The 25,975-nt window shown below is 39.7% G+C and overlaps 1 protein-coding gene across 3 annotated transcripts in view; it reads left to right on the top strand.

Moving 5' to 3' along the window:
• LOC107094871 (MAP/microtubule affinity-regulating kinase 4-like) overlaps positions 1-25,975 on the top strand; it is a 77,848-nt gene that overhangs the window by 45,068 nt on the left and 6,805 nt on the right. For 2 of the 3 annotated variants that reach the window (XM_015390746.1, XM_015390745.1), the window contains exons 4-16: positions 8,907-8,955; positions 9,044-9,109; positions 9,542-9,612; positions 11,109-11,165; positions 11,274-11,510; positions 11,625-11,744; positions 12,755-12,854; positions 13,113-13,222; positions 13,501-13,690; positions 14,157-14,377; positions 14,858-14,961; positions 19,661-19,933; positions 21,788-21,870. In XM_015390746.1, the coding sequence (XP_015246232.1) occupies positions 8,907-8,955; positions 9,044-9,109; positions 9,542-9,612; positions 11,109-11,165; positions 11,274-11,510; positions 11,625-11,744; positions 12,755-12,854; positions 13,113-13,222; positions 13,501-13,690; positions 14,157-14,377; positions 14,858-14,961; positions 19,661-19,933; positions 21,788-21,870 (1,681 nt within the window). The remainder of the gene's footprint in view (positions 1-8,906; positions 8,956-9,043; positions 9,110-9,541; positions 9,613-11,108; positions 11,166-11,273; positions 11,511-11,624; positions 11,745-12,754; positions 12,855-13,112; positions 13,223-13,500; positions 13,691-14,156; positions 14,378-14,857; positions 14,962-19,660; positions 19,934-21,787; positions 21,871-25,975) is intronic. The other variant, XM_015390744.1, reaches the window with a different exon arrangement.

The following is a 25,975-nucleotide window of genomic DNA, read 5'->3' as shown; positions in this document are numbered from 1 at the left end:
GACTCTACAACCCACTTAAGCAGTAGGACCACTACCTCCACCTCTGTGCAATGAGGAACAGGAGAAGCACTGCCAGAGCCCCGCAAAATGACCTCCAGAATGTGAGGTCATGACCCTCAAACGGTCTGGTCTGCTCGTTCCCCAGACCTAAATCCAATTGAGCACATTTGGGACATCATGTTTCGATCCATCCACAAATGTCACGATGCATCACAGACTGTTCAGGAGTTGGCAGATGAATGAGAACCCTCATGAGACCATCAGGAGCCACCTCAGTAGGAGCATGTCGAGGCATTGTAGGGAGGTCATACAGAGGTGTGGAGGCCTCACATAATACTGAGCCTCAATTTGATCGTTTTAAGGGCATTACATCACAGTTGGATCAGCCTGTAGTGTGTTTTTCCACTTAAATCCAGGCATCCATTGGTTAATAAATCTAATATCCATTGAGGATTTTTGTGTGATTTTGTTATCAGCACATTCAACTTTTACAGAACAAGAATTAGATGAGAAAATTTCATTCATTCAGATCTAGGATGTGCTATTTAAGTGTTCCTTTTATTTTTTTGAGCAATGTACTTCCTCACCCTAATGGCAACGTAAAACAGTGACCACGCCCCTGACATTGTTTCTCTGCTTCATTTGGATACCACATAACCCATCTCTGCGTCACTCTGATTGTCACATGACTAAACAAACTCCACATGACCAACCATAACTCCTCTAGAAACCATTCTCAGCACCAAGATGGAAACTAACAGTTTTTTTTTAACCATTACTTAAACATTTAACAAAAAGGAGTGGCCAATAACAATGGTGACAATATTTAATCACCCCTTATATAAAGATATAAATATATATCAAGCATCATATCTGCTTCTCTTTCTTTTGGTTCCTCTTTCTTGGGGATTTGCTTTGTAAAATCTATTCCACCCCCCTTTCCCTTCTTCTTTATTGTATTTCCTTCATAAAAATCTGTTTTTCCAGTAGCATCAAGCTCTGCTTTCTTCCCAGGCGTGTTGTTTTTGTAAAAACCCACTGTAATCACAGCTGTAAGCTTCGTTGTTCAGAGCGCCAAAGTTCACTCCACAAAAATGTGAAAAAGCTTTGGGAACAGAGGGACTGTCGAACAGTCGCCTTCTTTGCTACTGACGTCACACTTTGTCAGTAATGTTGAAATGTGGTATTATGAAATGTTCCAACTAGACACATTTGTCATTGTTATGAGCTACAGTGAGTCTTAAGGGCGGAAGTGGAAGGCTTTGTCAGTTTTAACATCCATGCACAGGCAGTGTTCATGATTTTTGTTCTACTAAACAAGCTTTGCTGCCCACTTGTTAGTATTTAAAAAAAAAAAAAAACATGCATCTTTTTCAAAAGTATAGGCTTATTTTTCGTGTCTGGATAAGCATGGAACAATAGAGTGAGGAAAATGTAGATGCTTCCATGACCTTCCAGTTCAAATGCTTAATAAACACAGGAGGTTTCACATTGATTTATATAATTAGACATGCTTTTCTTCAAAACCTAGAAAAATGTGGACCTTCTTTCTCGTGTATCGGTGTGTTTGATTGAAAAAAAGAACTCTTTGGTTCTCTTGTAGTTGCTGCTGTACAGGAGAAATAAAAAAAATAAAAGACAGAATGAATCCTTTGGGAGACCTTGTAGACAGGAGACGTTCCTCAGATCTTGTTTCTTTTACTTTCTTTTAAAATACATCAAATTTTCTAAGTAGTAGTTTTAAAAAATTAAAACCTTCTAAACAAATATAAGGTTAAAAAATAAAAGTATAAGATGACGTAGAGGACTTTCTTATAATATTCATCCAGAGCAGGGGCGGAGCTAAAGAGGGGGGGCCGCATGGCCACCCCTTGGTAATCATTGGCCACACCTGGGGCCACCCCTTCCAAGTGTTTGTTGTTTCAATGTGGATGTAATGGATTATATGCCCGATTCCACTACCTCCTGAACTTTATTTCCTGCCATTCATTACTGGACCGACTGATAAATCCAGGTGTGTCTGAACTCAGTAATCATGAGAACACTGGCCAGACACACCTGGATTAATTAGTCTGTCCTGTAATGAAAGAGAGGAAACAAAAGAGCTGGCTGGAGTTCAGGAATTGGTGAGTTGGGGATATAGCCCATTCACCATCTCTGGAACAAGTAGTTTTCCTTTAAACCAGAGGGTGGCACCAGTGACATCAAGCTACTTTGGCATATTATAGTTGGTATATTAACCAAAAACTGGCACAGAAATACAGCAATTAATTATTCACAACAATAAACTACAATTAAAAAAGAGTAATGGAGAATTCATGCTCTTGTATGAACTAGGTTTTATGTTTTAAGTGGAAAGTATGTCTCTGCGGTCATCAAGGTTTGTTTTAAGCACAGTAAATAAAATTAAACAACAACTGCTCAACCAATTTAAAGTATATATTATGTAAAACCATAGATTATTTTAAATGGCATAAATGTGTAAATTTGTGCGTAGCTTTTTAGCATGGGTGTCATAATAATGTGGTCTGTCTCCAGTAATTCATTTGGTAAATATAGATGCTGTGCAGGTTTATTTTCCTGTTGGTTCGTTTTTATCAGTAAAGATTGACCCTGAAATGGTTGGGTTCCTTTTAGTTTTAGTTTATTTTCTGGGACCGCCACTGATCTAGGGTTGAAGTAAGGTTTTGCCTGCTGGGTTAAAAATATGCTCTACTGCTATTAATAAACAGTTTAAGGGATTAGTTGCAAGGATGAAACCATTTTTCTTATGGATTATAAAGTTTTAACTAAAGTTTACTTGGTTTAATGAGCCAAATGCAGAGATCTGTAAAGCTTCAACAGGTCAAGTCTGGAGGTTTTAAATTAAAACAACATCTGTTAAAATGAAGGTGATGCTAAGAGGCAACGAAAGAAACAGCCATTGTCAACCGTCATTGCTCCTGTTATATTAAAGTATTTTATTTCTGGTTTTTAAATCCTATGCTTTTGTTTGTCTTAAAGGGATCCTATGTGACTGTTTTTATTTGCTCAACGTGTTTCATCTAGGAGACATTCGGAAACCCTGATATTAGTCTAAGATCAGGCGGCCATTAATCTTTGTATTCATGCACAGTAGTGAAGTGGATGTCTCCAGGCGGAGCAGAGTTTAGGTCGCTATTTAATGTCATGGAAGTATGTGTTGTCCCTTGCCCAGGCCCCATTAGCCAGGAGCTAAATTCCAGACAAGCGAACAAAGAAGGCGGTCGTGTAGGGGATGGGGGGAGGTTTGGGCCACAGGAACAGGGATCCAAGAATGACAAGATATAGAGCAGAACCAGAAACAACAGGCTCCGTTTGTCGGAGACTGTGTGTAGCCCTAATAAACCCAGAGCAACACACCCTCTCCTGTGACTTTTTATGAACTTGTAAAGCTGTTGTGCAGTGTATTGTGCTTTTGTGAGCGTCTAGGCATAACAACATTGTTCTCATTTCACTCTTTGTTGCTTTTGATCCTGTTTGCAAAGGAATATTTGGACAATAAAGACACACGACTGCTGACAAAGCACAGGAGGAAGGTTTTCCCATCAGCTCATCTTCAAAGTAGCTCACAGACAGCAGTTGAGCAGGAGGAGCAATGCCTAAGTTTCTCCCTTATGCTTGGTTTTTTTTGTCCTGCTTGTTTAGGCTTCAAAGATACATAAGGGATAAAAGTTCAGCTTACATGCATAATGTTTAACCTTCTGGACTCCTGTTCCTGCAGTGATTTTAAATAGCTTGAGTGATTAGGAGGACGTGATGTAATTGTCAAATTTTTTTAGGGCAAATTTTGATGCCCTCTGCTGATTATATTATTAATTCCAAAACTCTGGATAAGGTCCCTAAAATTTATTTTAAAAAATGTGTTATTCTTAGTTTTAAATATATATTTCAGATCTGTTGTGAAACTTGTAAGATTTGTGTTGGACAACAATAATAATAAAAAAGACTAACTCAGGAGCAGATCTCTTCCCCTCCATGCTTTACCCTGTAATTACCAGCATATTCTCTGTTAACCGAGCCTTGTAGGTGTAGATATTCTACAAGCACTAATAAACAAACTAGACATCTCTACTTAGGCATTTGCATGCTAAAAGAGAGTCAAGAAAGTCACCAGGTTTATTGCCTGTTGTTGGGGACCTCACTGTGCCCTAGAAGACCTTTCTAGGCTGCATGGTGCGCTTCTTTTGTTTACGTTGGACACATTCCACATAGAAACCAAGGTACCGAAAGCTCCACTATAACTTACTTGGACCCTATTGTGACTTTATCACTCTCTGTGATCTTTATCATCTCAGAAATGTGGACATAAGGGTCAGTGGATGTCCATCCAATTGGTCACACTTTTATAACAAGCAGAATTCCTAAATACTGAACCTAGTTAGTACTTTTCAGTTATAATGCTAGGTACAGTGACATACCTACAGTCATTACTGTTAGATATATTGTGCCCAAGCGGGAGGCCATTCCAACTTCAGGTTCTCTGGTACCCTAGCCCTTTAGGTGGTTCCCACCTTCCCTGCTTGAGCTACAACACTCATAACCTGCAACCATGATCATTTAAACAATGCAGCCTACATTTAGAAATGGATCCACATTCTGTCATGCATAACATGTAGGCCACTGCACCCCAGAAAACCTGAGCAAGATGCCATAGAGTCTATTCTAGCTTTTTGATTTTAAACATTCTAGTGTATTCTGGTGTGAAATGAATCTTAGCAAGCATTTGGTTTATCTAGGTGAATTAATTTCTGCCATTTTGACTCTATGGCATGTCTCTACGTCTTTGCTAAAGGGCACTATAGGAGTAATTATGCAGAGTGTCCTCATGATGCGTAATTGCTGCCATAATTTCTTGCCTAAAGCCTTTTACAGAACAAATACTAAGCTGCTGTAAATAGTAACCATTTACTGACTGAAGCGCGGCTTCACTATCGTAGCTCTAGATTCTCATTTAGCTTTTAAACCCAATATCAAACTAAGGGCTTTTCACAACAAATGACTTAATGTTTGAGTTGAGGGTTCATTTCTGTTTTTTTTGTTATCTGTTCCTTGGCTGCAATTTAAAGGCGGCATTATGCATGCTTTGTGTACTGCAGTGCAGCACAGATTTGATGGCAATGTGTATTAATACAAGTACTAGTAAATTATCCTAAATGCTTCATTTATTTATATTTACATCCTTTTCCTGCAAGTGCACCAACACACTGCTTTATAAAAACTCACCTAAGTGCAAACTTCTTAAGAACGGTAGAAACAGAAATTTCACCGCCTGTTATTTATTTGATTAATATAAGTCCTTGTGGGGAACCATGAGTGCTTGTTTCCTGGCTGGAAACCAAGGATCAGTTATGTACGGGGATATAACAGAGAGAGGGGAAAGAGTTGAAGGTTAGCACACCCCTCTGTTGATATAGATTATTTTGTATCTGCTGCACGTGAGCACAGCTGTCAGCAGGCTTAGTGTGCGGCTCGTGCATTGTGTTTGGCGTTCTGTGGCTTCCCACGGTCCTGTTGGGAGCAGAAAATCTAAGCCCAGGGATTAATACCTGGGTGTTCATGGCAACTGTGACGCAGGAACGCCCCCCCCCTGCGAGAGAAACAGGAAGTCATTTATATGACGGTAAACACAGGAGGGCTGAAAAGACTGATCTAGGAAAATAACGACAAATGTCATGCTCCTTATCCTGAATGATTTATTTAACCCCCCACCACCATCACACGCACGCTCGCACACATTACCGTTACATCCTTACAGCAGCATGAGCTGAGCATTGATCGGATCAATACCCATGAGTCAACAATTTCCTTTCTACTAGCTAAGCTTGCTGTATTTTAAGTTTCTATGTTCTGTGTCAGAAACAATCTCAAGTTCCTAATTTTATCTCCACATGTTTAAGCAGTGATTACGAATTACATGTCCCACTTAATGGACCAAAAAGCGTGGAAAGATTGGCATAAAAACGCAGGAAAGGAAAATGAGCAGGAGAGAGGGAATGACAGGGCGACCCCAGTCGATATTTCTTCTTAAAGCTCACATGAACAGCTGATGCACCCTGCACTTAATTCAATTACACACATTCCCTGTGGACGTCTCTTTGTTTATGGCAGTTCTCCATCTCAATCTAGGAGCTCTGAAAAGATAACCTGGCACAAGAACTGGAAGTAAATTCAATGAAATTTTGTAGACAAAGGCCCAGATCTTGTAAGATCCCAAATAAGAAGGTAAAAATTGCTTGAGCAAACAAAAGATTGCATGTTCAATTAGCCGGCGTACTGTGAGGGATCTACAAAGAGGTGCTCAAGTGATAACAGGTGCAAAACCGACAACGATCATCCTATTTAAGTAAGGATTTATTGTGTGTTACGTCACTATGGAAACTTAGGGGCATCTGATTGGACGGTTTTTATGCGTCCCGGAGGCAATTTGCAGTAGCAATGCACACTACATCCTAACAGACCCCTTCCAGCTTGACTAAAATTCACTGCAAGATATCCTCTTGGGGAATCTAAAGATTAACCTTTTTTTTAGCCCCAATTACAAGCAATCTGACTGGAGAATTTAAGAAGGTGTTTTCAGACCTGGACATTGTTTCAAATGCACTCACACAAAGTGGTTGGCATAAGGAAGAAGGAATATTGATTCATCCATACACTGCCTTCATCTTATTTGATGATGGGCAACAGATTAGTAGGTGCTCCATATTGGCAACAAGTCTAGTAGGGAACCCCGGAATCCCTCCCCTAGCTATTTCTAGGGAATTTCTTGGCCAATATATATACAGACCTTCCTGAAAGTTTCGGGTGTCTTATTTTGATGAGAAGAAGCAGATATTTCGGGGTTACCCCAGATGATGGAGCTCCTTGCTCCATCTCTAAGGGCAGAGCAATCTCAGTCTATCCAGTTGTTGAACGTAGACGGTCCAGTGAAACAAGAACTTTGCTATTTGGCTTAGCTCTTTCTTCATCACTGTAGACCAGTACAACACCAACATTACCACAGACAAAGGCCCAGTCCATCTGTCTCGCATCCAGATTTCCATAGTCTTAAACTTCCGTAAGTTTAAGCAAATCAAGGGGTTGGTCCACATCTTCAGATCAGGAAATGTGGCTTTAGTCTAAATTAACTGACTCTCCTAGCTACTTGACGCACAGCAGCAGATCCCTCCAGTGCATGTTGGCAAAAGTAACCGAACAGAAGCTTCTCAGCACTGGCATAAAGTGTATCTGTGCAGCTTGGTATGCAGCAAAGTTCAAATGAAAATGTGCTTCTTTTGGTGGTGCATGATTACTCCACAGACTTTTTTTCCTTTTGCTTCAGTAATTAAGAGGAATTTGCCTCCAATCATGCAGGGAAAATTCCTCAGTAGAACACACATCATGAGCTTTTATAAAGTAATGTCTTTTTAGTGAGGCTGTGTTTTTTTTTTCCAGATGTCTCATATAATCATTTATCACACAAGTTAGAGTTTTGCCATAAATGACCAAAGATTAATTTAAATATGAATGTAAAATAAACTTTGCTTCATGGTTTAATCAAGCTAATATCTGAAAGGGAAAGGACAGTTTTCCACTCTACTATTAAGACATGTGGTTTCTGCAGAGTAACGCAAAACATGCCAAGCACCAAGTCTGCTGACTTGGTCGAGTCCATCAGTGTTCCTTCAGATAAATTTATTGTGTCTAAAAACCAAACACATCCAGATAGAATTCGGCTGAAATAATTTTCTGATACTGATGCAAATTTATTGCAGGAAGTGTTAGTTCCTGTTGGGCCGGGAAGGCCTTATGATCCGTCTGAATTAGGTGAAATTGTCCCTTCAGAGAGAGAAGCCAAGGTTTCCTCTGCTAGAGCTAAACTTTTTATCCATACAACCATCTTTTTATCTCTACACCCATCTAACAATTCATGCACGTGTTTTTTTTTTCTCTTGCACAGTTGTTTTGCTTCTCATTTCTTTTTTTGCAAAAATGCTGCTTCTGTAAGCATTGAGTGACTCATTTCACATGGTGTTTCTATGGCAGTGGTAATACATTATATAACTTCATCTAAGCTATTTAAATAAAAAATAAACAATCATTTAATTAATAATTTATTTTTATTTTTTTTACTGAATTAATTTTAGTTGGATTTGGCAGCTTGAATAATGGACCCTAATATTACTGCTTTTATTTTTTGTTTGTTTTGTTTAGTAATGGGGATATATGAATATTAATCTCATTTAAAATCATATCTTCATCTGATTATACTAAGGTCATTCATGGTTGGCAATAACTTGTGCAATGTATAATGTGCAATTACTATATGATAGCCTGTGCATTAACCTGTTTCTCTATATTTGACACCCAGTGCAATAACTATATATATAAATATCCATCTATATAATTAACCATGTAAACAGCCTGTGCAATATCCCTGTCTTCTTCTTCTCTTTTGACTATTTGAGCTGATATATCCAGTACATTTCTCCAATGTGAGATCAATAAAGTCAATCAATCAATCAGTTTTGTATATAAATTAAGTGATCTCTAAATAGTGAATTCTAGTTGTAAGGGGGACTTGTGGGCCTGGAGTTTGATTGGCTGCCTGCCAGTTGGAAGGTTAGGGGTTGGATTTTTTTACTTCCTCATCTTTTCTGACTGTCCTTGGGCAAGACACACCTTGGATGCAATGATCAGCCTGTTATTAATGCTGAGTATGCAGGAAAATCTACATAGAGCAAGAGGGGCGGTATCTGTCAGTATGGCCAGATAAGCTGTGAATAAATTCATTAGTATTTATTATCATGGGGAGGAAAGGGTTAAGAGTTCAAGTGACACATGTAGGTTTTTTTTGTTCTTTGAAATGTTATTTAATTGAATGTTTTAAATATTTGTCTCTTTTTCAGCTGTTTCGAGAGGTACGCATCATGAAAACTCTGAACCATCCCAACATAGGTGGGTTCCTCTACCAACGCTGATCGTGTGAGTTCCCGTCCGTTTCCATGGTGACATTCCTTTTAACCTCTCATCTTCTGTTTTACAGTCCAGCTTTTTGAGGTGATTGAGACGGAGAAGACTCTTTACCTCGTCATGGAGTACGCCAGCGGAGGTGCGTAGACGTTCCACCAAATGTTGCCCATGCCAACTATTGAATTTTGTTACTTAGCTTTATCGCTTCTCAGCTTTAAAGTCTAATTTGCTAATTAATTCAGGCCGGAAACTTAATTTTCATTAGAGAAATCTCCTTGTCTTAAAAAAAAAGTGAGTCTGCTGTTTTGTTTTTCGCCGTCATCTTTTGTTGTGCTGACTGATACCCTGCTTAAGCTGCTCTTAGTGGTCTACTCCACACAAGGTCAAATTTATGCATACAGCTTTACATTTACAGGGAAAATCAAAGTCCAAAGTCTTAAAGAATAGTGCATTGTTTAACCAGATTATTTGCATCGGGATATAACAAACCTTTGAAGTAAAGCAAGACACACTTTCTCTTTTTTTTCTTTCTAAATTACTCTGTGTGCTTTGTTTTTGGTTGTTTCTGCAGGCGAAGTGTTTGACTACCTCGTGGCTCACGGCAGAATGAAAGAGAAAGAGGCCAGAGCCAAATTCAGACAGGTCAGTTAAACAACAAACAATGTTTTGCATATTGTTTCCCTAGTTTTACCTTTCACAGATAAGAACTGTAATGTGTGCACTTCTCAAAGATAAAAGGCTGACCCAACCTAATCATAGTAGCCTTGTTTTGCAGAAAATTATTTTCTCTAGTATGAAGGTCATACAGATCACTGTCTGTTTGTACTCATATACAATCAAACCAAAATAATTCGTACCCCTGGTTTATGTTGAAGATAGTTCCCCTCATTCAGTTAGTTTTTTTTTTTCTTTTTAGATAATAAACGGGCCTCTGTATAAATATAAAAGAAAATGTAAGAGGAGTTTCAGAAAAAGCATAAATCTGTTTCATTACCTGAAAGTTGTCACATCAGGGCTGATGAAAGCAACACAAGTAATATTAAATGACAAATTAAACACATTTCCTGTTCCTTGTAAAGTGAATATTTCCAATTGATGCTACTGCTAAAACTGAACTCGTTCTCAGGTCTTTGTGAGGGGGTCTTCAGTTTTCCGTCTTCACAACTAACACCTGTCATTTTTTTTTCTTTTTTCTAGCTGATTGAGAGACAGAAAAATCTTTAGACAACCCCAATGCCCAAGCAGGATTTTGGAATTGTTAAAGAAAGCTGTTAAAGAAAAACAAACAAAAAACTTGACAAATGATTTAAATTGTTGATTTTAAATCTCTATTTGCAAAGCAGTGATTGAATTGTTTTATAAAAACTGCAGAGCAGGTTGTTGATTTTTTTTTTTTTTAAGCCTCAGGGTGTAAAATTTACACCCATCTAGTGATGGGCTAAAAGAATTACAAATAAACTAGAAGCGCGGACTGGTGCCTCACTATTAAGCCCATAATTCTACGGAAGGCGCACGGTGTCAAAAATGTGAAAAAGTCAACATCTTGCAGAAGTTGAAGTGTCCTGTCAGGTGGTGAGGCAAAGAACAATACATAACTCTGTTTTTTTTATATTTCTTTTTTTAGTATTATAAAATCACTTGATTTATTCTCTAGTGAATAAATCCCATCAAGAGACTGGTAACTTTGGTGTCTCATGTATTTAACATAACATGACGCCAAAACACGCTTCCCTGTCATTTTGAAACTTCGCACCATGCAATAATGATCTTTATTTTTTTTCTACATTCCAAATGCTTATTCAGAAATATTAATTTGCTAAACGTACCTCATCTTTGTTGAATCGATCAACCTAAAAAATAATCTCGATTAATCGATTGCTAAATAATCAATAGCTGCACACCTACATAAATTTAGGGGGATTTCCATAGTCTTTGATGTTTTATATTCAAAATGTCTTTTTTTTTTTTTTAACAACACATAGAAAATCCTGTATTTTAAATCAGGATCTTATGTTTTGAAAATGCACATTTGTAGCTACCCTGGGATATTTACCTCCAGTCCAAGCTGGAGCTAATTAATGTTTTTCTTTGTTATAGTTTATTCTAATTGAGCATTTATCTTCTCTGGTTTCTCCTAGATTGTTTCTGCTGTGCACTACTGTCACCAGAAGAATATTGTTCACAGAGACTTGAAGGTGTGTTAAATCTTTGCTTGAGTCTTCTTCAGCGTTCTATTTATTCCTGTAAGAGGAAAAATATTTAAACATCTCGTCTTACCCTGCTGTCTCTGTTGTGTCCTTTAGGCGGAGAACCTGCTGCTCGACGCCGACTCCAACATAAAGATCGCAGACTTCGGCTTCAGTAATGAGTTCACTGAAGGAAGCAAGCTGGACACCTTCTGTGGTTCCCCACCGTACGCTGCTCCAGAGCTTTTCCAGGGGAAGAAGTACGACGGTCCAGAGGTGGACATCTGGAGCCTTGGCGTCATCCTGTACACACTGGTCAGCGGGTCGCTGCCGTTTGATGGGCAGAACCTAAAGGTGGGGGTGACATAGCAGCTGTGTTGCGCATAATATCTACATCCTGGTCAAAGCTGTTTTAGTTTTGTTCACAGAAACAATAGTGATGCCAGATGCATCCTCATGTGTTTTCAGGAGCTTCGGGAGCGGGTTTTAAGAGGGAAGTATCGCGTTCCCTTCTACATGTCCACAGATTGCGAGGGAATCCTGCGTCGCTTCCTGGTCCTGAACCCTGCTAAGCGCTGCTCTCTGGAGGTAAGGAGGAAACTTTAATCCAGCCTCAGTAATACAAGAAAAGGATGTGGAAGCAGTTTGTTTCTCTTCTGCACCTTTAAAGGGTTTAATTATGGAGATGTCCAGTGAGATGTTAGAGGGGAAAAAAGGGTTTTCAGGAGGGGATCTTTGTGTAGTTATATATTGGCGAGGTTAGGGAGAAAAGGCAGCTTGTTTCAGGTGAAGCTTTAATATTCAACTAAGATGAAGCCAAAATGTTAAGGCTTGATTTAAATTAATAAGTACACCTCAGCAGAAACAGCAGCTGTTTTCTGTCCGTTTACAGTGTTGCTTTCAGTTATTAAGGCGTGTTTATGGACAGCGCTTTTAAAGCTCCTCCGCAGCATTTATATATGTTCCATGTCTGAACTTTGACTGGCCTTTTGCCAAACATTGTTTTTTGTTGGGGATTTTTATTCTGTTGTGGATCATTCTCCTGCTGATGAAGCAGTTTGGAACAAGATTCAGTTTTTAGCTTTAGTGTTTAGAGGTTTGATCAGTGATAGCAGGTTCCTTTGACTAGCCCAGATCATCACTCCTCCACCACCCTGCTTGACCGTTGGCTTGAGGTCTTGATAGGTTGTGTTTTTAAACATTGTGCTGAGTTTTATGGCCAGACATTAAGATGTAAGCAGAGACCTATAATGTGAAATAAACATTTTTTGTTTTTATCTTTTCTCTGAGCATCGCATGCAGTCTGACCTAGGATTTCCTAGACGGCCATCTTTAGTTTTTCTGACCTTTTTCTCTGCAAACTGTTAAAAAAGTAGAAATAGCTCTTGATAGAAATAGCATCTTGGTTTTATTTTTTGTTAACTCAGACCCACAGGAAACGGCAAATTGACAAACCCTTCAAATCTGCAGATGCACATGGATGCTACTTTTCCTCCCTTAAATCCTGTGTTAACACAAGGGGTCTACTCTTCTATATTAATGCTATGTTTAATTCCAAGTCATCGTGTTTGCAACAATATTTCTTGTTTCTTCATCAGCAAATAATGAAAGATAAGTGGATTAATGTCGGCTATGAAGGCTCTGAGCTGAAGCCCCATGTGGAGCCGGAGGAGGACTTTAATGACAGTAGCCGCATCGGTGAGATTTGTGTTCTTTTTTTATTTACAGTCAATGTATTTAATCTGTAGTTGTAAATTAAGCCATCAGCGTTGTTATCACTGCTTTTAGACGATTAAATGGATTATCTCATAGTGAAAATGGTTAGACCTTTAAAACTTCAAATAGATGGATTAAATGTTTCTGATTTAATGTCCGTAGAAACTCAAATATTTAGCTGAGAAACCAGAAGAGGAGCGTCTGGAAATATGTAAACTGAGTCCATTTGTGTTTTTGCAGATGTGATAGTTGGGATGGGGTTCGAGAGAGATGAGGTCCGGGAGTCGCTGGTGAAGCATAAATACAATGAGATCACTGCCATGTACCTGCTGCTCGGACGCAAGAGCGAGGTGGAGTGCTTCTGTTTTTTTACTCTTCTATTTTGTCTTTAAACAATAAAATTCTTTAAATATAAAGAATGAATGAACATTATTGGTCAAGAGAAAACCCTTTAACTCATTTTCATCATGCCACATATCTGTATCTTTAAATCTTTATTCACTACTTCTAAGGACAAAGTTTGTGTTTTCCTTTAACTAGACCGATTCTAATGGAGTGAAAGAAACTTAAAGAACATTCATGCTTGGTTCTTATCATATTGTCACTCTGTCGTCATTCTGTCTTTTAGAATGAAGGTACTGAGTCTCGGTCGGGCAGCAGTCTGAGTCTAGCTCGCATACGCCCCAGCGCCATCACAAACGGGACAAGCAAACACTCCACGTCCTCCTCTTCCTCCGGTGCTCAGTCTTCCTCCTCCAGCCACAAGCCTCAGCGAAGCGCCTCAACGTACCACCGCCAGAGACGTCACTCTGACTTCTGTAAGGAGAACCTCTTTAACATTGTGGGCTTTGTTTGCAGCTGTTCTCTCGTGTGGAGTTCTTCAAGGCTTTATTCAGGGCACCTTTTTCCTCCTCCCCATACATTGTAACAGTGTTTCCTTCGATACTGCTGACCTGGATCCTTAAAGTTGGTTTCTGACGTAGACTGCTCCCCACCTGGGTCTAAACCTAGACGCTGATCTTGAGTTTGATGCTCAGATTAAATCTGTGGTCAGGCCCAGATTGTTTTTACTCAGACAGCAGAAAAAATTTAAAACATTCCCATTAACGCTTAATTTAGAGATTTTAATCCATGCTTTTATTACAACTCTGTAAGAGTACTGTAGTGATCTTTATTTGATTCTCACTATATCACTTAGTTTTTTAAATGCATATAAATGACCTTGAGATTTTGGTAGAACATTTCAAAGAAAGTGTTCCCTAAGGTCTTGTCTTCCTCCAACAGGTGGTCCAGCTGCTCCTGGGTCGGCCCACCCCAAGAGAAGTCCCAGCGGCGTAGGCGAAGCAGCCGCCCTCAAAGAAGAACGGTTGTCCATACGTAAGCCGAGCAGCACCACCGTGGGCTCCCGCAGCATCCCGACCCCATCCAGTCCCATGGTTAGCTCCGCCCACAACCCGAATAAAGCTGAGATACCCGACAGGCGCAAGGAGGTGAATTCAACAGTGGTAAGTCCTGAATGAGTTGGTGGTTGGGTGGTGTCGTTTAACAGATTTGTGGCGTTTATTCACTCATCAATACAACAGGTACAGATGGTAGAGACCTCTAAATCTGAATAACCCAATGTTCTCAGATTACAGCAGACTGAGGCAACAGTTGAGAATATATCACAGAATAAAACAATATTTTGTACACCAGTTTTTATAAGGAAGAAGAGTGTAACAATGAGTAATTAAAAGAAACGGAGCAGATCTTCAAATTGTGCGCAAACAAAGCTTAAAGATCTGAAGACAATAATCGGATTATCTGTTAAGGTTTTGCACAGCAGGGGGTGCAAACATATAGAGCATCAGGGAGAGGGCAGGACTCTCAAAGATCTCAGATGAAGTCTGATGAGTTTTCTGATCAAATAACTGAATCGCACTCATCCACATCAGCATTAGAAACCAGATCTAATGGAGCATAATAATGTTTGTTTTGAAATACAGAATAACCTCCCTGCCAGTGCCATGACTCGAAGGAACACCTATGTGTGCACAGACCGATCCGGCACAGACCGATCATCGCTACTACAAAATGGCAAAGAAAACAGGTAAGATCCAATTTTTTTTGTTCCGTTTGGATCTTTGGATCTTTCTTCCCACAGAGAAACATAGACAGGAACTGTTGGTTCAATACTTCTATGTCCAGCGGTGCAGTGGGAGGTGCTGTTGTCCCATAGCAGGAATGTCCTGGGTTTGAATCCCATTCTGTTTTTTGTTTTTTTTTTATTGTGTTTTCATGTCCCCCTTTCCATGTTTTTTTTTCTCTGGATACTCCATCTTCCTACCCCATTATTCTGACTATTAGATGAATTGGTGCCTGCTTGGCCCAGTGTGATTCTATGTGTCTTGTGATGAACTGGCCACCTTTTCAGGGTGGAGCCTGCCTCTCTGCTGCTGATAGCCGGAGAAGACCACCAACCCCCTGAATTTGGGGTTCAATTTGGGTACCTGCTCCCTTCTCAGGACTGAAGCGCTCTGTTCTAACCTGTAGGCTAAAAGCTGATTTATACTTAGAAACCAGGTCGTCACCGTGTGTGTCACATTTCCTGCAAATGTGCACCCGCCCCTTCCACAGACACTCTGGTGCAACTCTCCAAAACTGTAGGTGACCACAGGTAGTGCCGCAGACAGGAGGCCTCTAATTGGTTAAATCTACATCTGCTCTACACTATGCGTATTTCCTATTTGGTACCTTACCGGCTTGTTATGTTTGTATGACCGCCATTGTGGAAAACAACTCATGAAGAGGGACGAGCTAGAAGGGCGAGGTGTGCGAGAACGCTGGGACCTTTTTTCCACCTGGATCCCCGCTCTTTTTCGCCCTCATGTTGTCGCACAAATTTGCTCCCACTTCCTCACCGCCTTGGCCGTATCTAGACCCACGGTAAGTTCATGATTGGCTCTCTTGCTTTGTGACGTGGAATAACATAGCACAGACCATGCTTCATTATTTGGCATAAACCAAAGATATCTGCGACAAGCTCACTGTGACACACTGCTGCGGGAGGATAACCAGCCCTTCACACTAATCCGTACTATAGCTGGTTGGTGTGTTCAAGGACCAATCCTCTAGCTCTTAATTTATCCCCCTTCACTGTTTCATTCAAAGTTCTCAGGTTACCACATCACAGCTGGCCCACATCATAATGCTGCCGCTGCCATGCGTGACTGTCACTCAACTGTTTTTATGTTTATATTTCCTTGGCTCTGAAAAGCACTCCTCTTTGCCTAAACTATATCGAGCTGTTCTCATCAAGGTTTGAATCCTGCTACTGTCACACAGATGTTGCAGCAGAATCCAGTTCCTGCAGGCTTGATAGTTAGCGGTTACCCTCACAGATTTCTTATAGAGATGCACCGATCCGATACCTGAATCAAAATCGGCTCCGATATTGACTAATTAGTTTGAACAGATATTGATTTGATCCAATCCAGTCGCTTAACATGAAATTGTTATCTTTCTTTTTTGGTGCCTTTATGTTAACAAATAATATACAGTGCATTTATGTTAGAAATAAAAGGACAATTAAATTAAATGAAAGGATAAACATAAAATCAGCTCATAATTTGGAAATGTCACTAGATGTTGTTTTAGTTTTTGGATCCAAAACCTTCCTCTTTGTTTAGACCTCCTAAACAATCGATCTGACCTTCTGCTGTTTGTCACATTGACTCATGAAGCGAGTGTCTATCTGCTGAGGGAGTGTTTGTCTAACCCAGATTTTAAGGAGAAACAGCTTCAACTGTTCATGTGAGTTTTTGATGTTTGTCCATCATTTTTTCAAAGCATAAAGGACATCATTCTCATCGGTTTTCATCTCACTGAGTTTTCTGATTTTCCGTTTTTTTTTTGTCCATAAAAGCTCAACCCTCCCCCCCTCTGTCTGTTTATCAAACATTTTGTCAAGGGGCCCTTTAAACAAATAAGAGACAGTGGTATTGATATTGGAACATTATGCTGAGTCACTGTCCTTCTGAAGATTGTTTCTTTTGGGGTTTTTTTCCCTCCACAAACAGTGAGACACCACACGCTGTTTGATTCAGGTATTACACAGGGGCAGCCTTTTGTCTTGGTTTTATGATTCATCAGGTGTTCTTGGAGGAAGAAAAAGGTGTAGGAAGAGCGGAAATTTTAGGGGGAAGGAGAGGAGATAGACAGGAGAGAGCAGTCGGACAAAGCTGGGGGGGTGGTGTCCTAACGTGACCCTCCTGGTTTCCTAGACCTCGTCAATATGATGCTGTTCCACATGGCTCGATGGGACCATCACGTGTCCTGCTCACTAACACACGCTCCGTAGCACATTTAAACTGTAGGTAACTGAGGGTACGTTCAGAGCAAGTCAACCTAACTGTCCCTGACTGTGACTCGTCTAATTGAGTCACATCCTAAACCGTCCCACCGTGGAACATTCAGGCTAAAATGCTTGAAATGTACAGGTTCACACATCCCTAAAAAAAACAAATCTATAAAAAATGTCACAAAACTAAAACTATCTGTGTTAAATGCAAGAAATGAAATAAAATACAATGTGCAGTAAAGAAAAAAAGATACACTATAAAGAAGAAATACTTTGTTTAACAAATCTGCATAGATTAAATTAAATTCAGTTTGGGGGATGACTGAAAAAGAAAGAACAAATGACCATGGTTATTTTTCTGTGAAGAACCATTCACAGAAAAAATACACACAGCATGGATGTAAACACAAACCAAGTTTTTTTGGTAGCTGTGATGCTTAGAAATTCTAACAGCTGCTGGGAGAAAGGATCTGCGATAACCATCCTTTATTGAATTAGGACACATAAAGCCGGGCTTACACTGTACGATTTTTTTGCCCCTTTCGGCCTTACTTTCCAGTCATGCAAGTTTTTTTTAAATCGGGCCGACTTTCAGCTTGATCGTGCATTGTGTAGTGTGCAGCGCGGGTAACGAGGGGCGATCAGCCTCTCACGACCAGCTCCCGATCAGGAATCGTGAGGTCGGGAGAAAATCAAACATGTTGTGAGCAAATTACTCAGTGCGCAAACAAGTATTTCTTCTTCTTCTTCCTCTCAGATGAGCACACAAAAGCATGGTGGGGGTGCGAGTGAAACGGAGTTCTTTCTGTAAAATTGAAAGACCATAGTAGCCCACGTTTGCTCAGCCATGTCTATGAATTTTTACACTGCGATTAATATGCGCTTAAATATTAAACTGAAGGAGAGCTTCATTTCAATAACAGCTTTTTAAACGGGGTGTGAGACTACAGTCCATCCGTCTCCTAGAACCTGTGCTGTGTTCAGTGGGCAGCTGCCCCTCCTAAGATGGAGTATGCATGTAAAAGAACAGCAGATGTTATAAAGAGCCGTGATCACTGAGATGAGCTTGAGCTGAGATGACCAGGTTAAGTTGCGTTCGTCTCTGCAGGTATGGCCTTGGTCTTGATGGCGCCCACTGGTGGGACTGGGCTCATCATTAGTCTGTCTGCCTGGGTTTTATGATCTGCTTTAATTGGTGTGGATGAACTAAATCAGCAGGGACACCTTTACAACGTTTAGTGTGAGCTTCCTGAAGGAATTTATCCGTCTACGTGGTTTTTAAAACAACTCGACTTTAAATAATCTCTGCGGACTTTCATTTCTAAAACATTTACAAACCAGTTCAATGTGTCTCTTAATTGCTTAGAAATCCATGCAGAATTCTTGCATACTTCGCAGTTTTTGTCTTAGCGCTACAGAATTCATTCCAAAAAAGTAAAAAAAAAAAAACATCCACTGTACTTTGTTTCCGATTTTTAATTGATCGCATCCAAAACAAGTGCAAAAATAAGGGAGGCTCTTGGCCTGAGATGCCCCAGGAAGGGATTCTAATAATATGTTTTGTTTCATGCCATTGCTTTCAGTGAAGAGGTGATGAAGAAAGCAAATTGTACAAATAAAGCTTAAAATCCTTTATTAGAAACGTACAATTTATTGGAATGACTATGACCTGGATGACTGAGAATATTCACCAGCACAGTGGTACAGAATACAACAGCACACAACTGAAGGGCAGATGTGCATAAAAAGAGAGAAAAAACATCTAACCCTGATTCAGCATTGTTTAATGTTAGCAGATAAAGTAAAACTCCTCATGTCATTCTGAATTTAGATCTACTGCAGCTTTAGAAGTTAACACTGTTGTCTGACTCGCCTCCTTTTGAACCGGCTCTCCTGTCTGTTTCTCTGTGTGAAGCCGAGTCAATCGCTTTTATTTTCCTCTCACTGTCGGTCATCACCAGCCGGCCCGTTTGCATCGACGTTAAACGATTTTGCTCTGCAGCGGCTGCTTATTCTTACCTCAGCTAATGGGTCTGCCCCACTTGAACTCTGTGTGGGTGTTATCTAGAGCGTTATGAAAAGCAGCCTGAGGCCACACTGGATGGCAGGGTATGTGTGTTATAAAGTGTTGACTGACAGGAAGGAAATTAGATGTGAGGCAAACGAGGGGGAAGATGGGGGGGTCTTCAGAGACCTTAAACACAAGAAATTGAAGAGAATGTTGGACCAAAGGTTGTTTTTTGTTGTTGTTTTTTTTACATATTATTCTTCTGACCCAGATTCCATATGGTCACACGATGTAATTCTACATTTGTATTGAGAAAGATAAATTGATTTATATCCCCATGTTTAGATAGTTTGCAATTACTTGATATAAAACCAAATATTTTCTATAAGCACTGGTCTTGGATTCACCTGTTAAATTTCTCCTCCCTTGTGTTTCCTCCAGTACCTTATCCCACCGCCTGCCCCCAGCCTCGCCCTCCTCCCACAGCATCGCCGGCGCCTCTGGGGTCTCGTCATCCACTCCCTCATCCCGTCTCTCCAGGGGATCCACGGTGAGGAGCACGTTTCACGGAGGTCAGATCAGAGACCGTCGTCCTCCATCTCACGCCCCGCCGGCTTCGCCTACGCCATCTCACGATGCCAGCCCGCTGCCCCACGTCAGGAGCCGGGCGCCTTCCAACCTGCTCAGCAAAATCACCTCCAAGCTGACCCGCAAGTAAGAGGAGATCCTGAACAGTTAATTGAGTAGGAGCGTAGCTTTTACGGACATTGGTATGAAACTGGAAGGAAACGTCCGATATCTGGTTGCGAAACCCCTTTGGGTTGTTCCTGTTTAACGGTTGAGCTTGTTTATTATTCCTGCTGTGATCTCAGTTTCCCATTGTTTATTAATTGAATGTAATGCTTTAGTATTATAATCTTTAACATAAAAGTCATAGAGCTAACTTGCTGCCTGTTACAGTCCTTTCCTTAACCAATACTAACCTACTAGCCTTCCTATAAACAAGGAGGAAACGCAGTCATTAAATCTTGTCCTCATTAATGCAAGACCTGGGTCTAAGGAATGTTTATACTTGCTTGTATGTACCCTGCTGATTAGATTGATTCTATCTTTAACTTTAAAAGAAAATAGTAAAAAAAGATCTTACGCTGTTTTTTGGGGGTGTTGGTGTCATAACTTACAAGCTACTGTTATATGAAACCCTTCAGGCGATTAAATGATGCATTGAAAAACAGCAAACTCCACACTTATAAGCATTCTCTGTAAAACATGGCCTTTAATTTAACCCAATGAATGATTTGAAAAGACCTAAATTGTATCAAATAGATCTAACTAATTTTTCTTTTTAAGTTTATTGAAAGGGAAATTACTCGTTTTTACACAAAATGAATATGAAGAGGCCCCAGTTTCCTGAAAATGGGAAACATAAGAGAAAACTGCACATAAACCAACAAGCTTTAATCTGTATATTTTATCCTTTTTATGAGGCAGGAAGTGTCCTACATCTTAGTTTCATGAAGTCCCAATTAAATCATATTATTACTACTGTTATTTATCAGGAACTGCAGGATTTAAACAGCATTTTAGTGTGCATCTCATGCCCACTTTCAACTATAGTGGAGGATCTGAGGTCTGTTTTCCTCCAAAAACCTTGTGAATTATGAGCGCCTGATTTGTGAAACACCAGCAGATTTTTAATTGGATTATAGTTGCCTCTGCAAGGAAATCTCTGGTCATAAACTTAGGCTTTTCCCCAGACCTACAGAAAGCCTGTGCAGCGGGCTGAAGAGAAGAAAGGACAGGAGAGGAGTCAGGATCCTCTGTTTAGATGCTTTGAGAGGAATAACCAAAGATCTGTCTCCCTTTATGTCCAAACAAATGTTGAAGGCTCATTCAATAACAATGGTGACTAATCCGTTGTTTGTTTTAATCCGTTATGGTATACTGTACAAATATATTCACCACTGAGTAAATATGCTCAAATTAAAAGGTGGATTCTTCCAAAACGTTCATTTTGAGCGTATGTTGCTGTAAGAGTGGAGGTGCTGCTAGTGTCACTCAATGGCCTGAACGGCAGTAAAATAAAAGTGAACGCGTTTCAGTTATGACACCCATTACTGACCTTGTTTATGACATATAAGATAAAATTCCATAATCATAGACCGTAACATGGATCAATTGGATAAAGTATTTTGTTTTTTTTGTTTTTTTAGCAGCATTGAACCAAAGCTAGAAAGTGACCCAGGTCTGCAGCTCAGATTGACTTACTGAATGTTTCTTATGGTCTGTTGTTCTTGGCTGCTTACTGTTGCTTTATCTGTTTGATTTTTATTTTATTTTTTTACAACTTTGGCCTCTTCTTACCAATCACACCTGCCAGTTTTCTGCCCTCTCTTTGCATTCTGTTTAAATTGTATTCTTCTATATTTGCTTCCCACTCTCTGTCATTCTGTTGTCCCTCTCACTTTGCTTTCTTTCTCCCTCTTTCTGCCTCTAATCCCTTCCTTTTTCTTTTCCATTCCTCTCATCTCCTCTTCACTGCCTTCTTTTCTTCCTCTTGCCTCGCAGGGTCACTCTTGACCCTTCTAAACGTCCGAGCTCAAACAAGTCCGTGTCGGGCTGCACCCTCCCACAGGGAACAAAAACAGTTAGTAAGTCTTCCTTTCCCATGTTTTCTGGCTGCATCTTGTCTGTCTGCTTGCCCACCCCACCAGTGCTTCTGTGGTCCCGCCTCCTCCCTCCATGTGCTGTCCGTTGCAGCTCGGGGTTCAGTCGTGCAAACTTTGTCCTGAGGTAAAGCTGCTTTACATGTAGGAAGCGTAATCTCTGGTTTAGCTCAGTTATAGCTGGAGGGTTCTGATGTAAATAGAAGCATTTCAGTCACCACATTAATAACCTTAGTGTTCAAAAATTATTTTTGAATTGATAGTTATTCTAAAATAGTTTTGGTTTTTATGTTTCACTTCCAGGGAAAGGGGGGCATTACTTAAGACTGAGTGCTTTTTCACTTCTGTGTTCCCCAATTGTATCTTTTGTTCTCCATTTTTGTTTTTGTTAGAGGAAGGGTACTGGTCATTTTACCCCTAGGATTTGTTCTGGGATATGTAGAGAAAGCAAGATGATAGGTGGAAACGCACAGGGAATGGCTAAACGGGCTGCAAACACATGAATGATGCAAACTCCAACGAGTGCTAGCAGAAAAAAGATAAATAAATAAAAATATATTAAAAAAAAACTGCAATCACAGAAATAAGCAAAAGGTAAGAAGGGCTGCAAATACTGAAGAAAAAAAAAACTGGGAGATGACAATAAGGTTAGGACCAGACCCTCAGGGAAGGGGCAACCGTCACTTCTTAGAACTTAGACATGCACTAAAATACTATTAGTAGCTTATGTATTTGACATACATTGTCATGCATCCACCATGATGGTTAAAACTTGGCGTTTGGACATTATTTAATACCAGAGGATCATATTCTCTCCAGTAAAAGACCAATTTAGCTCAATATGGTGTCATGATAAAGACTTTTTATACAAGCCTTGACTAGGATGTCAGCAGACATGTCAGATTTAGGAGTTTCTAATGTTTAATATTGTGAATTAGGACATTTGTGTGAATTATTGTTTTCTCAATAGTCCACAGTAATATTTCTGTTTCCTGTCTTACTAACTTGCAGACCCAGTTCTTAACTTTCAGGTAGAGTGAGTGAAAACGTAGTCTCCAAACCCTGGAGAAGGGCTGACCACGCCCACTTCAAAGGACTGAGATAACTTCATATAAAAATATAAAGAAATAAACGCTTACACAATGTTATTTTTATATTAAACTAAGTTGTCTAAAATGATTATAGGGGGCATAATTTGAAACCAATTTATAATGATGTATAATTGCTGCCGTTCCTCTTTCTCGAGTATTCTTCAGTTTTAACTTTCTCCCACTTTAGGTTAATTTAGTTATAATAACCGGGTAATACCTTTCGGTATTTTAATGCAGCATTATTGAGACGCATTTTTTAGTATATGATCCACATTTATTATCTGTGGAACTCTAGTAAATCCAGACTAAACCTCTTCTGCTTCTGGATGCAGTTATATAACCAAACCTATTTCTTTTTCTTGCTTACCCTCATTATTTGGTATGTTTCCTAATCTGACTTGAAAGCACATATTATCTTTTGTGATGCACAATATTCAAGTCCTTTAAGCTGCCTTCAGGCTAAGCCCTGACCTTTAAGTCTAATTTTTGTTCAGTCAGGGAAGGAAACTTGATGTTAAACTTATTTGACTTCAACTGATCCTTCCTGTAGAACAGCTTCACCTCCAAGCTGCCAGTTTGCAGCTCTCTACCTGTCTGTGTGCATCTGCGTCTGTCTGCGTCTCTGCTGGCTCGGCTTCATGCTTCCCATCTCACTGAAAGGCTGCTAGTGCTGCAGCGCCACCACCAGCTTACAACAGTGAATACACCTTCAAAGTGTTTGTTGTTGAACATGTTTGATTTTCCTGCTGACTGAACGGTGGATTGAAGCATTAAGCTAGAACAACTATCAGCAGAAAGAAACTTGGTTTGTATAGCAAACACTCATGTGAAGATGGTCTGTGTTTTGTGAATAACAATTAAACTGTTCTAGTTTGAGTCACATAAATAGCATCACATGTTTAAAGATGATCAGAGAGCCCAAAGGGACCAGTAGAGACTTGAAAGAAGGGGATGCATTCATGCTTTTTGAAGAGAAAAACTGATAGTGTTTGCTTCAACCCTTTTAGCTTTAATAGACAGATTTTTTTTCCCACGTCTTCCTGATAATGACCCATCAAATGTAATCAATCTAGAAAAAGCTTTTCCATTTTAACCAGACAACAGAACATTTCTGTAAGTGTGGCTTTATTGTGAATGAATCATCCAGAGGCTTCAGAGTCTTGGACAGAACCAGGTCAGGATGTTTAATTATCGGAGTGGAAGTATGCCGGGTGGTCCGCGTGAACCGCTGTCACTTAGGCACCGTTTGCCCAACAATGATCCAATGAAAGTGGGGTTTATTTGCCATTTCTGTTAACACATCTATATCATGTTTTAATTAAAATCTGTATGCATATGACAACAGTAGGAAGATGAAAAGGGTGTAATTTCCCCTGCCAACCACTAGTTGGTGGTATGTTCTTAAAACCGTCCTGGTTTCATAATGATGGAGACCAGAGCGTTTTCCTACTATTACTCTCTGGAACGTGATCTTAAAATGATCCATTCTCAGAGAAAAGATGCACTGATTAATAAAGGAACAGTAGGAAGGAAACAAAACATCCATTTTCAATAAAAAAAAAAAAAAACAATGTAAAGAGGCCTTAGTTGTGGTAGACTCCATTTTTCCTCAGAAGTCTAACTTTCCTTTTTTTATTATATTTTTTTTAATTAGAAGTTGGAAAGTTGGTTCATAAGCACTGCTAAATTTTCACATAAGATAGGTGCTACTCGCATCAACAGCAGTTAGCAGTACTTTTTAACTCTGACGTTAGCAGTTCTTTATGATGTATGTAGCAAACAGGTACTGCTTGTTAGAGTCAAGATGATATCTTTCAGGCTTGTTTTATGTGCTCAGAATACTGTGCAGGCCAGCATTTTAGAATACAAAGGGTCCACGAGTGGGAAACTGGGATCAATTTAGCTCGGAGATTACGTCACCTTAACTTTATAGTTTTGAATTCCAAAAATGATGGAATGCACAACTGGCTGTAATATCTTCCAGGAACTAAAAAAAGCACTTTGAGAGCATAGACCTCTGCCAAGCAGTAAATGATTTACACCCACAGCTAAAATTTGCACGTGATATGGATCGTTATAAAATTTTAATGAATTGCTTCTTGCCCTTGAGGCGTGACTCTGGTAAAAGGCACGGCATGATCAGCGCTGCTGCCACCCTCTGGTTTAGGGAGGAACTTCTTGTTCTGCCAAATGTTAAAGAATCCTTTAAAAAATTCCTGTAAAAATAGAGTACTATATTACGACGGAGTATTAGGACCAAGCTAAATATTTTTTTTATTTCTTCTATTTGGAGAATAAAGTGGTAACATTACGAGAATAAAGTCGTAAAATTATGTTAAAGTCACAACGAGAATAGTCATAAAATTATGAGAATAAAGTCTTAATATTAAGAGATTAAAGTCCTAAAATTACTAGAAGCAAGTTTTGGAACAATGTTGTATAAATAAGGAAATCTTTTGGCACACCAGCATCGAATTGAGCAGGATGTCAAAGTGAATTCAGGCTGCTGTTTGGTGGTGATGGTCAGCCGTCATATGCAGGTCGGAGCTCTGAAATTGGTTGTTGTATGACTTCATTCTCATAAATATTAGAACTTTATTCTCCTAATGTTGCGACTTTATTCTTGTAATATTACAAATCTTTTCTCGTAATTTTACAAATGTATTCTCAAAAAATTTTTAAATAAAAATAATTACCAGCCCACATTTCTAATAACAGTTAACCCGGGGATTCAGATAGAGAAGAAGCAAATTATGCAGTTTTTTTCGGCTTACGTCTGGAACATGAATAGTTTAGGAGTGACATGATCCCCAAAAATGATAGTTTCAGTCTCTGCTGCAAAGAAAGAGCATTCTGTTAGAATAACAGCATCATTGCTCTCCTCGTATTGCATAAAGGCTGCACTGCGCTCTCTATGACCTCTACAGCCTGTCCAAATCTGGCTGGATCGATTGTGATCTGTGGGCAGCCATAGTGGTACCACCCGCCTGGGATCTGCC

Source organism: Cyprinodon variegatus, unplaced genomic scaffold (genome assembly GCF_000732505.1).
Source record: "Cyprinodon variegatus isolate N-32 unplaced genomic scaffold, C_variegatus-1.0 Scaffold510, whole genome shotgun sequence".
Taxonomy (NCBI): domain Eukaryota; kingdom Metazoa; phylum Chordata; class Actinopteri; order Cyprinodontiformes; family Cyprinodontidae; genus Cyprinodon; species Cyprinodon variegatus.
This window is presented reverse-complemented; position numbering and strand designations above follow the sequence as displayed.